The 12,896-nt window shown below is 30.7% G+C and overlaps 1 protein-coding gene across 3 annotated transcripts in view; it reads right to left on the reverse strand.

Annotated features, from left to right (window-relative positions):
- Positions 1 to 46: 46 nt before the first annotated feature.
- LOC112463843 (protein no-on-transient A-like) overlaps positions 47 to 12,896 on the reverse strand; it is a 14,034-nt gene continuing 1,184 nt past the window's right edge. The window contains exons 2-15 of one of the 3 annotated variants that reach the window (XR_003041847.1): positions 11,923 to 12,150; positions 11,623 to 11,841; positions 11,104 to 11,405; positions 10,555 to 10,850; positions 10,283 to 10,473; positions 9,811 to 9,907; positions 9,559 to 9,578; positions 2,466 to 2,508; positions 2,027 to 2,101; positions 1,737 to 1,808; positions 1,329 to 1,387; positions 899 to 973; positions 526 to 610; positions 47 to 145 (exon numbers count right to left, since the gene is read on the reverse strand). Coding sequence is in view for 1 of the 3 variants with exons in the window: in XM_025030466.1 (XP_024886234.1) it covers positions 6,441 to 6,653; positions 9,559 to 9,578; positions 9,811 to 9,907; positions 10,283 to 10,473; positions 10,555 to 10,850; positions 11,104 to 11,405; positions 11,623 to 11,841; positions 11,923 to 12,150 (1,566 nt within the window). In the remaining 2 variants the exon portion in view is untranslated. Of the gene's footprint in view, positions 146 to 525; positions 611 to 898; positions 974 to 1,328; positions 1,388 to 1,736; positions 1,809 to 2,026; positions 2,102 to 2,465; positions 2,509 to 5,093; positions 6,654 to 9,558; positions 9,579 to 9,810; positions 9,908 to 10,282; positions 10,474 to 10,554; positions 10,851 to 11,103; positions 11,406 to 11,622; positions 11,842 to 11,922; positions 12,151 to 12,896 lie in introns of those variants that run through there. The other 2 variants (XR_003041848.1, XM_025030466.1) reach the window with 2 other exon arrangements.

Genomic DNA, 12,896 nt, shown 5'->3' on the forward strand with positions numbered 1-12,896 from the left:
TGATATAAGTCGGAAGATAATTTAATAAAATAAATCGATTAACGCATTATTTTAATAAAAAAATATATTTATTCAAATATAAAACATTCGTATAAATATTTGAATAATTTAAGTTTCAAACCGCTGGCCCGTACTGCATGTAATGCTGCAAACAAATAGAAATTGATTATTTTCGTAAATGAATGTTTACGATAAAAATTGAGATGTCGTACAAATCAGAAATGTGAACGAGTGCTTTCTCATCTTTCATTCAGGACTCTAGCCAATTATTCATCATTTTCATAATTAATTATTCATAATTTTAATACAAAACTAGAAACATTTTATTTGTGTAATTTATATTTACTTAATCCTCCCGCGAATATAATGCTAATAATTCTTTTTATTGGAAAGTTAGTTAATTATATTAACTAATATATAATAAGCTAAAAGCAACCGAACTGGTAATTTCTTGTTTAATATTTTGATTTTCTACTCTACGAGAATAAAAAGTTTAATATAGGTTAATTAATAAGTATAATGTACCTTTCTACAAATAAAGTTAAAGTAGCCTTCAGCTACTTGATGCTGAAAAGTACTCTTGTTGAGAGAGAGTGCGCCTTGCAATACCCTATACATACAAAACATTTTTATGAAAAACAAGTAAAAACAATTAATTAACTGAGTAAAATGTAGTTCAAGACATGCCTCAGTTAAAAGAAATGTACACGTTGGAATTTGATTTTTTTCATCAGGTTTCAGCCCCGAAAGAATATCATCATTGCAGTCTTGATAATAGTTTATATTAACGTTGATATATTTATAACATTAAATATTTTCTTTCTAGTTGATATAATATACATTATTTAAACGTATGTATGCACACTTTTTAAACAAATCTTTCTAATAATTTTCTCACCTCTAAAGCATAATCTGCATAATTTATGTATTTCATGTCCAGATCAATTTGCGTCACTTCTTCATTACGAACTTCCTTTAATACAGAAATAAAAAATAGCAGAGTTAGCGATATACGTGTAATTCTATATCATATAAATTAGATATTGATTAGTTATTTAGTACAAGTGCAGACAATTAATTAACTAACTGAATAAAATGTAGTTCAAGACATGCTTCAGTTAATAGAAATGTACACGTTGGAATTAGATTTTTGACATCAGGTTTCAGCCCCGAAAGAATATCATCATTGCAGTCTTGATAATATTTTATATATTATAACGTTAATATATTTATAACATTAAATATTTCCTTTCTAATTGGTATAATATGCTCTATTTAAACGTATGTATGCACACTTTTTTAAAAAATATTTCTAATAATATTCTCACCTTTAAAGCAATTTATGTGTATCATGTACCAGACCAATTTACGTCCATTACAAACTTCCCTTTAATACAGAAATAACAAATAGCAAAGTTAGCGATATACATGTAATTCTATATCATATAAATTAGATATTGATTAGTTATTTAATACAAGTGCAGACAATTAATTAACTAACTGAATAAAATGTAGTTCAAGACGTGCTTCAGTTAAAAGAAATGTACACGTTGGAATTAGATTTTTGACATCAGGTTTCAGCCCCGAAAGAATATCATCATTGCAGTCTTGACAATAGTTTATATTAACGTTGATATATTTATAACATTAAATATTTTTTTTCTAATTGATATAATATGCATTATATTTAAACGTATGCACACTTTTTAAAAAAATATTTCTAATAATATTCTCACCTTTTTAAAGCAATTTATATGTGTGTATCATGTACCAGACCAATTTACGTCACTTCTTCATTACAAACTTCCCTTTAATACAGAAATAACAAATAGCAGAGTTAGCGATATACGTGTAATTCTATGGTCACGTAAATTAGATTGATTAGTTATTCAGTACACGTTAGGATAATTAAAATCATTAGAATCATTTATAAAATCTATCATCATTATTAAATTGATGAGAATTAACATGAAGGATTTAATCGTAAACAATAAATGCAGAGAAAGAAATTAAAGATTATACAAACCTTAGACACACGAAGTTCATTACTTCATGTAAGGACATCAAGCCTAACCATCGTATCAAGACCTCAGAATTCAGACTATAAATTGCAAGAAAATTATATAAATTATATAAAATGCAAAAAATATTGATCAGTTTCAATAGAATTTTTATAAATGCGATCGGTACGATCTGTCTATCACGAATCTTTAAAATAATGAAAAAATTCATATCTTTCATAACATGCAATATTGTAAAGAAAAAGTCTGCTGACAATACACAACGAAAATTAAAGCAAGTTAACAATTCTAAAAGCATGTCTATACAAAAGAAAAATCTGACCGCAAACAACTTTGAACATGTCAATCAGAATATGACAACAAACTTTTGTATAATAAGACTCTGATTGATATTTAAAGTTAATTAAATATAAAAAATATTTTATCAAAAATTGAAAAATATACCTATATTTTGTCAGCACTTTCTTGATCAACCTGGTACTGCAATCTGAAAACATACAACATGTTATAAATACGTGTTCATTAAAGATATTGTAATCAGGCGATTCCAGTTCTAAGAAATTGGATATCCGCGTAATGTCAATTAACGTCAGTCTATAAAATATGCATCGTTCGGTAAGTACAGCAGTCAACAGAAAATTTTATGTTTTGCGTTAAAAATTTAATACAAGTATATTAATTTAATTTTATATCATATAAGACAGCGACGTGTAATTAAAAATAATTATAGTATTATATAATGTAATTCACATGTATATATGTTAGATATGTATTATATAAGTTTTTAAATAGGTTACAAATATATGTATGATTTCCGAAGTATCATATCGATCTAAATTTTAGATTCTAAAAAGTTAAGAAATACTAATGAGAAATCTAAAAATGATTACAGATGATAAGTCATAAAATATATGCAATGTATTGAAATATGACAAATTGAAACATTCATAGCATTCATAAATATATTATGCAGTTCATAAATTGTATTGTCAATTAAAAAAAATTTTTTTTAATTCATTATATTTGAAATAAATCAGATATATTTAATAAATAATTTCTAATTTGTGCTCCAAAATAATTACAGATTCTGTTAGCCAAAACAAATTTTTAGTGTATTCTAATATTCTGTCATATAATATGGTAATGAGATAAAAATACATAAAAACCGCAGAAAATTTCAAAAAATACAACAAAAATTGTATTTTCTGTAACAGCTTCTTTCAACAATGCAATAAAAAGTAAATAACTTGTCTATAATCGCGTTCAAGAGATAATTTTGACAAGATTATGGTGTATCAAGAATACCATGGAGATTCTTTTTACAAATCTCTGAACTTTCTCAGGTTTTTATGTACATTCTACCATCACACGTAATATTTCTTAAAGCTCTGCATCGCATCTTAAGAATTAATAAATTACAAACATCTGCATTTCCTCTATTTAGTTTTTTTATCCGAGATATATCCTTGCGTGCTAAAAATATTTTCTTCCTATGGAGTCACTTACATAGTCAGTGACCATCTACCATTTCACGAAATTATTTTGCGAGAGAGATCGTCGCTATATAATAAAACCGTTTGTCAGAATTGATATAAAAGATTCATCGTGGTATTCCTTGCCACTCAAAGTGGCATAAAGTAAGAATTTGTTATTCATGTTACTTAATTGATTATCTGTCATCACAGCCTAGATTTCAATAGCTAGACCAAGACAACCCTTTCATCAAAGTACGTGTCCAGATATTGTGGTTGTCATAGGTGAAAAGAAGTGCTGTCTAGGCTGATAAGTGCTTAAATCATCATATAAATTATTTAGACCAAGATTTAATGTTTCCTTCTTAAGCGAGTCGGAGATGAAAGTATCACGAAATATAAAGTTACCTATTTAAATATTAGTTGCATATTATAATAATTTCTAATCAACAGTAATGTCTGTCAGCAAACGTTACAAAGTAATCTTCAGTTTGCTCGCTCTTTCTCTCCCTCTCTAGCGTATAATATAATTTTCTGAAAGAGAGACTCATAACAGGCGCAATAATAATCTTACTGAGGGACTCTTAGTGAATGGTCAATAAATTATCACTTTGTAATTTTTGCTTGAATGTTTTAACGTCCCACCCGAAGATTAAAGTAAGATTACGCATAATAGTTTTACAAAATCTACTCACCTCGTTAACAGGTAGTTCATTGACTAGCAGTTTCGAGTAAGTAAGTCTATCTTGTGATTGTAGTCTCCTCTCCGTTAAAAGACTCTTGATTAATTATATTCAGTTCTAAATAAATATTATTAAGCACTGGAACGTCGAAGATTCTTGAAGATAAAAAATATTTTTTTTCTTATCATCCATAATGATTCTTAAAGAATCAAGGTAACAGACAAAATTGCCAATATTACAAGTAATTGGAAAAAAAAACAATAATATAAGATCTTTGAATCATAGATGCTATAATATTGCAACTTTTACATTATAAAGGAAGGCAATCTCTTTTTCACACCCATTGTATAAAAAAATAGAAACTTCAGATATAATAATTATAATAATTAAGTAATTACATAAATTCAGATTCTCATTACAATTAAAAAAAGTTTTTGAAAGCTATTTTAAATATATTAATTACTTATTAAGAAATTTACGTTAGAAAAATTTCAACCAGTATGAAATTTCTATCGACATTTTCTACAGAACGCTTTTGTATATTTTTCCAAACGCACTGTCTTGTCTATAACTATTATAAATCGTAACTTTCCCAAGTTGTATATAAAATACAATTAATAAATAATTATCAGATTTTTTCAAAGAGGAATAAATCAGACATCCGAAGATATTTGTGAGAAACTTTCTCTGAGAATATCAATACATCAAACCTTTCCTATGTAGAAGATATAGAAAATCGTTGAACTGAAAGCAAAATTAAGATCATCAAATAATTTATGTAAATATTTCAGTAGTAGCAAAAGTTGTAATCTGTAATTCAGTTATAATTCAGTTAGTTATAATTTACAGAGAATCAATTATGTATGCAATTCATAGAAGACACAGTAATGTTGATTGATATTAGAAACTAAGATATATAAGTTTGTGTATTATATACCTTTATTTTTTTTTAATCACGCTGCTATAGATAGATTAAGATTCTTCACAAAGTATTGAATATTATGTCTGCAGATAGCACTGCGTATATATGTATATATATATTTATATATATGTATGTATAATAACTTATATACTAAGTAATTACTGTTGAATATTTAAAAACTGATAAGTTTGCATATCACGATGCAACCACCACACTCGGCATAGCTCGGCGTACAGCACAATACTAATTTTCAAGATAAACCAAGTATTGTAAATCTTGATTGAAAAATTAAATTCTAGTTACGACGTCTTTGCGTCGTCGCTTATACATTGATATTTTCATAATTCAGGTAAAGAGTATAAAATAATAAGTAAGGAAAGTGCAATCTTTCAAAGTTAACAAAAAATATTAAATTATAGCTTTCTCTCAATAATAAATAATGTATAGTATGGTTATCGAAAGAATGATTAAAAATGGTACAGTACAAATTTAGAATGAACGAATTTTTTTATAAAGCTATGATATTCAGAACAAAAACATATTGCAAAACAAAAAATTATATTGTTATCTTAATATCATTCACATTTCCCAAGATCTTTAAATAAATTGTAACGTTGAATCTCACTTCGTAGTAAAAGTATGTATCTCATATTTGTAATATAAATGAAATATGAAAATTTAAATTATTCATGATTCTATACTTGACGAGTCTAATATTTATGGGCATTTATGCAATATTTCGTTAAAATTTATATGTCAAATACAAAATACACATATTAATTATGAAGTAAGATTCAAATTTGTGATGTTTAAGTCATGATTCGAGTAGAAGATGAAAATGCGGAATAAATTGTGTCCAATAAAATATCGGGTATGTTAAATATTGCTTTTCAATTGATGATATTTTGCATAAATCTCAACGTAGAAACAGCAATTTAAGCAGATTTCTAAAACGTACAAGCTGATGACGTTAATTTGTTTTTTTAATAACACCATCTTTATCATTATTGATATTCAATCGAAATACATGCTCGAGAAGAAATGTCATCTGGAGGACACAGAATCCGTCAAGGTATCAAAACATTAACTTGTGTTTTAAGTCCAAACTCTCACGCATTTTTCATTCGCAGGTCGAGTATCTCAAATCGGTATATTACTGCCATCGATGTCCAATATTATGCTTGTAAATAATATTCGATTTTCTCAACACTATTCTTTCCCCACTGCCTCGTTAATTATCAAGATCAAACAAGTAATATAAAAGTGAGAAATGAACGAAGGACATAGTACGATTTGCAGAGTGTCAAGAAATCAGCGAAGTAAGACTTTGTACTGCGCATGTTTAATATCGTCGGCGTTTGCTAGGATAATCATCCGGGCGATTTCGATCATTTCCTTGCCAACGTCCACTACCACCGCTACCTCCACGACCACCGCCCATATTACCCATGTCAACCCTCATGTCCATTAAATCCATTATTTGCCCACGATCATCGTTATAACCCCCTCGACTACCGCGATCCATATTGTACGCGTCCATAAATGACTTCGGGTCCTATAGAAACGCGCGGAGAATGCGAATCGTGTAGGGAAGCCGAGTTTGTTGTTAATCATTGATGAGAATGTCGTTCGCATCAGAGGAACGCACGATACGCGTGTGCGCGTGAATTGCGGATGTACCATATAAGTACATTCCGTACGATTCAGGGCGACCATCCATGTTTGACAGCAGCACAGGTCATCGTCAATTTTCGTCAAATCACATAGAAAAGAAAGGGGAAAACACAATGTTAGATTGCTGTTTTGTGTGTCCATGGCAGTAAAACTGCATTAAATACAGCTCTTACTAATATATCTCTTTTGGCGGATATGTTCTGTGACATTAATCAGACCAAGAAAATGCCCAACGTAGACAGACAATACTTTTTGTTATATATGAGTAGACAAATATCGGTGTAGCTGTTTACGCGAATCTTTTATAATTTTATCGCACACGTACAATTACTTTTCTTAATCGTGACTTCAACTCAAAATATAAAAGCTCGGAAATTGCATTTCAAGCGTAACATTAAATATAATCATGGATTATTTTTATTATACTTCGTATTGTGGAGTTGAATTTCAAATTAGAGTTGAAGCACGATTAAGATATTCAATTGATTCAATTGATATAAGGATTATTGCTATTTTGATAATAATGTGTAGCCAATATATATTGGAGATCCCACAATATAAGAGTAAGAATGAGATTCATTTCATTTTGCACATCACACAATGAATAAGCAGAAATTGTCGATGTATCGGTTTGTACATAGATGTAACATTGTACAAACGCAAGTTTGTACGCCTGTATATTCTATATAGTGTGTAGACCTAAATAGAATTTCTTTAAAAATTTCCCAGCCCCAATAGTAGAGTGACCTAATTATTAATCATATAATTATATATTCGGTAGAAATTATGAACGAGTTTACCTCGAGTAATTAGAGTAATAAGAACCTAATGAATAAATAAATATCTCCCTCATATAAAATAAATATCTCCCAATAAAAACGATGAATTCATTTTATCGTGTGGCAAATCAGATTTCGCACATTAGAGAGAAAACGCCGGAGATAATTCCAATTGCTTAACAGTAAAGTACTGACATTAAGCTTCCACATAATTTTGAAGCTCCGAGCACTAAAGACGCGAGCAGCAAAGAGACGTGATCAAGGTCTCGAAGCAAGCTCTATCTCCGTTGTGCTCGTAATACTTCAAAAAAATGTATCGTATTGCGAATCAGTATTATGCATAAAATACTCCTACAATGAGCATATGTCAAAATATGCAAGAGCATTAGCATTCCATAAACAACGTGCTTCCAAGTATTCAAGATTATACAAAACTCAGAATAAATAAACAAGATTCAAATTTAACTTAGTTGGAGACTGCAGAAATATGTGCATGCACGATTCAATTTCCTTAGAAATATTTTTATAAGAGTAATAGCTTAATATACTTATTTAGAAGAAAGGTCTAGTTGGGCACTTCTTGGTCAGTAGAATTACTATGGAACCGTACTACTTCGTGAATCTTTTGCCACACATTTTTTTCATTTTTTGTCACAAAAAATGTAAAGGCCATAATACCAAATTATGAATGTGTAAATGTTCCATAGTAAATAAAATTGCTCTTAAGACTACAACAGAATAATAGATCAGAGTCTCCTGTCTGCAATCATGTGGAGAGACCAATATGGCAGTTATATTTATAAATCTAAATCACTTTCGAAGGCATAAAGAGTTTAGATTGTAATATATTTTTAGTAATATATATATTACAATCGTATAGGCCAAGTGTGGCACGATTATAGAAGTCAATTTCGAAAAATCAAGAATATCACATTATAACAGAACACTGTTCTAATGTCATATTTTATAATTTTAATATATATTAATATATTAATATATGTATTAATATATATGTTAATAATTGAATCGGTATATGACAAAACTTATTAAGTAAAATTTAATCGTTTGTCAATTAGCGGAAGTCAATTAACGATGATGATTATTATGGTTGCTATTTCTAGCTGCAATGTTTGCAGCAAAGAGCAGTAAAATGTTTGTTATGAAAGTCACAGTTCATTAGTTTGCGTCAACGCTGCGATAAAATTGAGATATTGCGCTGTTCGCATGCTGGTTCATACGTATAACACAGAAATCGGAGGTTTTGAGCAAAACTTTCAGCGTAAAGTCATCGGCATCGGTACTTCCGATCGAAGATTTCGCATCTTAAAGAGAACAGTAGATCATATAAATTCGAATATCCGTGCATCAAAATTAGATGCAAAACAAAAGCGTATCTCGTCAGTAGAAAATATGTTTAGGAGTTAAATAGCAGAAATAGCTATATAATCGTTTACAGATCTTTGCAAACGGCAAAGCCGGTTAATGGAGATCATTTAGAATTTGTAACTAAAATCAGTGTTAATATTGACACTCCATGCAGTCATTGAAGTGTCATTTTTTGTTGTCTAAATACTATGCACATTATTGATTCCTCCACATGTTACAAATATCCGAAACAAATTTATATATATATTTTTTTTTTCATAAATGTATTGAATAAAAAACTATTAACAAATATTATTCGTTAATTTTGCAGACATTAGAACTCTGCTTATATTGAAGAGCATGCTCAATTGGGGGATAATATCAGGGTTTATCAACCCTCCTAAGTTAACTTTATAGTGTTATACACCATGATAAATAATTGCATCTCGTCATGCACGACACAGTATTCCGCTCATTGTAATAAATGAGATGTGCGCGAAACGCATGAGAATACATTTCAAAATTGTACCGCCCAAGAAGAAAAAAAGAACACGTCCAGAAAAGAAAGTCAAATGTTACGAGAAAAAACTTAATGCTATAATAAGTTATGGAAAAAAATAATAAATGAAAGGGATACATTACCACTGGCATGCCGCTTCCACCTGCAAAAATTAACAAAAACATATTTGTTAAAGTACAGAATATAAAATTATGACAATGCTGAAAAAACAAGCCTTAAATCGTTGTATACTTCTATGTAAGTTTAGACATACTGTACATATAGCTGTATTGCACATATTTGCGATATATACAATGTATAGATTGCAATTGTATTATAGTTGTATCTTCGTAATCTTAAATCATTTCTTCCTAAAACAAAAACTCATTACTTACCATCAGGTTGACCATATCCATCACGATCATTGTTACTGACAGAATCATAATTTTTGCCGCCGCCGCCGCCGCCGCCGCCACTGCGAATTGCCTGTTCCTAGAATATAAAAAAATACAACCATCAGTACACAATAATTGAAATGTTAAACCTGTGGTTTCAAGAAAAAATACAATATAGAAAGTTAAGGGAACTAAAACAGAAACTTTTATATTTTATATATCCTTTCACTTTTTATATCAGTATCTTTTTTTTCATAATAAACTTGTATTTCACGTGTCAGCACACAGCGATGATACTAATCAACTATGTTTCCTATGTGAAACTTATATTTTTCTATACCCCTAAGATTTATACATTAGGCACTTGTTGATTAGAACACATCAAACAAGCGTGGCGTCGGGGATTTATCGAAAAGTTCGTCAACAGTTATGTTAAACTTATGCCGTTAAACAACTTTATTACTCAACAAACCTGCATAAACAAATTGTTTTCCTGTTGACGTCTATGCAATTCCTCTTCCTGCCTCCTGATACGTATCGCCATTTCTTCTTGTTGGCGTCGTCTTAATTCCTCTTCGCGAGTTCTCTGCTCTTCGGCTTGTCGCTCCTTCATTTCCCATTCTCTCTTTTGTCTTTCGCGATCCGCCTCGCGCATTCGCAGTTCTGTAATATAAAATATGATAATTCATATAATCATAAAGGAAGAGGAGGCAGTACTTTACACATTAATATTAAAATACGTACGTTCTCTCAGAAGTTCCGTCTCGTGTTCATATCGGGCGAATTCCATTTGAGCTTCCAGTTTTTCTTCTTCCATCGCCATTTCCCGTTTAAGTGCTTCTTCCTTCTGCTTGTATAATTCGTGCAACTGCTTCCATCTCGTACCGTACTCGTGCTCAAAGCTGCCTACTTGCGCGAAGCGTGGTCCAATCTCACGTGCTTTGAAAAATTCTGGATTCTTGCGTGGTAAATTTTTATCGGGATAGCCGTCCACATCATCTTGTTGCTCAAATGGCTCAACAACTACTGGTCGAAGGGAACTGAAACAGAAATTTTTACATTTTATATACACATTCACTTTTCACATCAGCATCTCTTTTTTTATAATAAATTTGTATTTCACGTGTCAGCACACAGCGATCAATGAAACTAATCAACTATGTTTCCTATGTGAAACTTATATTTTTCTATACCCCTAAAATTGTACATTAGGCACTTGTAGATTAGAACACATCAAACAAGCGTGGCGTCGGGGATTTATCGAAAAGTTTATCAAAAGTTATGTTAACTTACGCCGTAACGAAATAGCAACCCTCCGTGCATTTTCTCAGAGCTAACTGAGCAGATGGTTTCCGGCAAAACTCAACAATTCCTTCGCCAGTAGTTTTACCTCTATCGTCAACTTTAACTATCGCACGCTCGATTTCGCCAAATACACTGAAGGCTCTCTCAAGGAGTTCGTTGGATGTCCAAGTTGTAAGATTCTTTACTTTGATTGTCGATGAATGAGGGGCGAAGCGTACCTTCAGCGCACGCCCTTTGCGCATTGAACCATCTAGTTCGCGCTTAGCTGTATCAGCATTTGCTTTATAATCCTAGAACATAAAAAAGAAGAACAATTATTTAATTTGAAATTGCAAAACACGAAATATTTTAGTAGTTATAACGTGATCATTTCAAAATTATACAGCCAGAAATTCTTATCATTTCATATCAAACGGTAATTATTATAATCATTTAATACTGTCACAAAGAAAATTGATGCGCAGCGATGTTGCTTATTAAATAACTATATATGGTTCGTATAATTACCAGTCTGAGAAAAGCAAAATTTTTCTCTTTGTTCACAAACAGCTCGGATATTTCTCCATATTTTTGGAACATATTCTGTATTTCTTCTTCGGTCACGTCGTTTGTCAAATTTCCAACGTACAAACGATTTCGGCCACTGAACTTCTTCTCTGTCGTATCCTGTGGTGGAAGCTCATGAGTAGGCCCACTGATAGACATAACGCGTTCCATTAGTCGATCCTAAAAATGATAAAAATAATCAAGTTCATTAGTAATCACTATGGGTGAACGATATACAAAGAATATGAGATGTAAACTTACGTCTTGCGATCTACTGGCCATGTTTCTGTCGCCGCCACCGCGACCACCTCTGCCACCTCCTCGCATTGCACCACCGCGACCCATGCCCATACCGCCACCCATTCCGCCACCCATACCGCCTCCCATACCTCCTCCCATACCGCCTCCCATACCGCCTCCCATACCACCACTCATACCTTCCGGCATGGGATTATCCATCCCTCCATCCATGGAGTCATTCATTTTCATCTAGAAGAAAATCAAAAGTATTCCTGAATAATCTATCATTATAAAACATGTATAATTCGTTAAATACACCCTTTCTTATAATTTTGTATATCTTATTCTATATAGCAATTTTTAAAATAAATTTAAATTCTATTTTTTCATAGTTAACACATGTAATTTGTTAGTTAACAAAATATGCATATATTAACGTGATTATCAAAATGCGTATTATTACTATATAAAATATTTTAATAAATATATCAACTCTCCATTTGTAAAATAATAGAAACATCTTAATCTCTTAGCAACGACTCCACGAGTTTACATATGTAATTTATTACTTAACAAAATGTGCATATTAATGTGACTATCAAAGTGCGTATTATTGCTATGTAAAGTATTTTAATAAATATATCAACTCTCCATTTGTAAAATAATAGAAACATCTTAAGATTTTGATGCGTACTTTAATTCTAGACAAGAATTTTGTATTTCTATAAAGCCAATTAAAAAATTAGTGCTAAGAAAAAAACCGGTTAGGGTCACGGCTTTAGGATCACCTTAATCTTTTAGCAACGACTCCACGAGCTCACACGTGTAATTTGGTTACTTAACAAAATATGCATTAACGTAATTATCAAAGTGCGTATTATTGCTTTACAAAGTATTTTAATAAATATATCAACTCTTTCCATTTGTAAAATAATAGAAACATTTTAATCCCTTAGCAAGAACTCCACGAGCTTACACGTGTAATTACTTAACAA

Source organism: Temnothorax curvispinosus, unplaced genomic scaffold (assembly GCF_003070985.1).
Source record: "Temnothorax curvispinosus isolate PA1 unplaced genomic scaffold, ASM307098v1 QBEX01013717.1, whole genome shotgun sequence".
In the NCBI taxonomy this organism is placed as follows: domain Eukaryota; kingdom Metazoa; phylum Arthropoda; class Insecta; order Hymenoptera; family Formicidae; genus Temnothorax; species Temnothorax curvispinosus.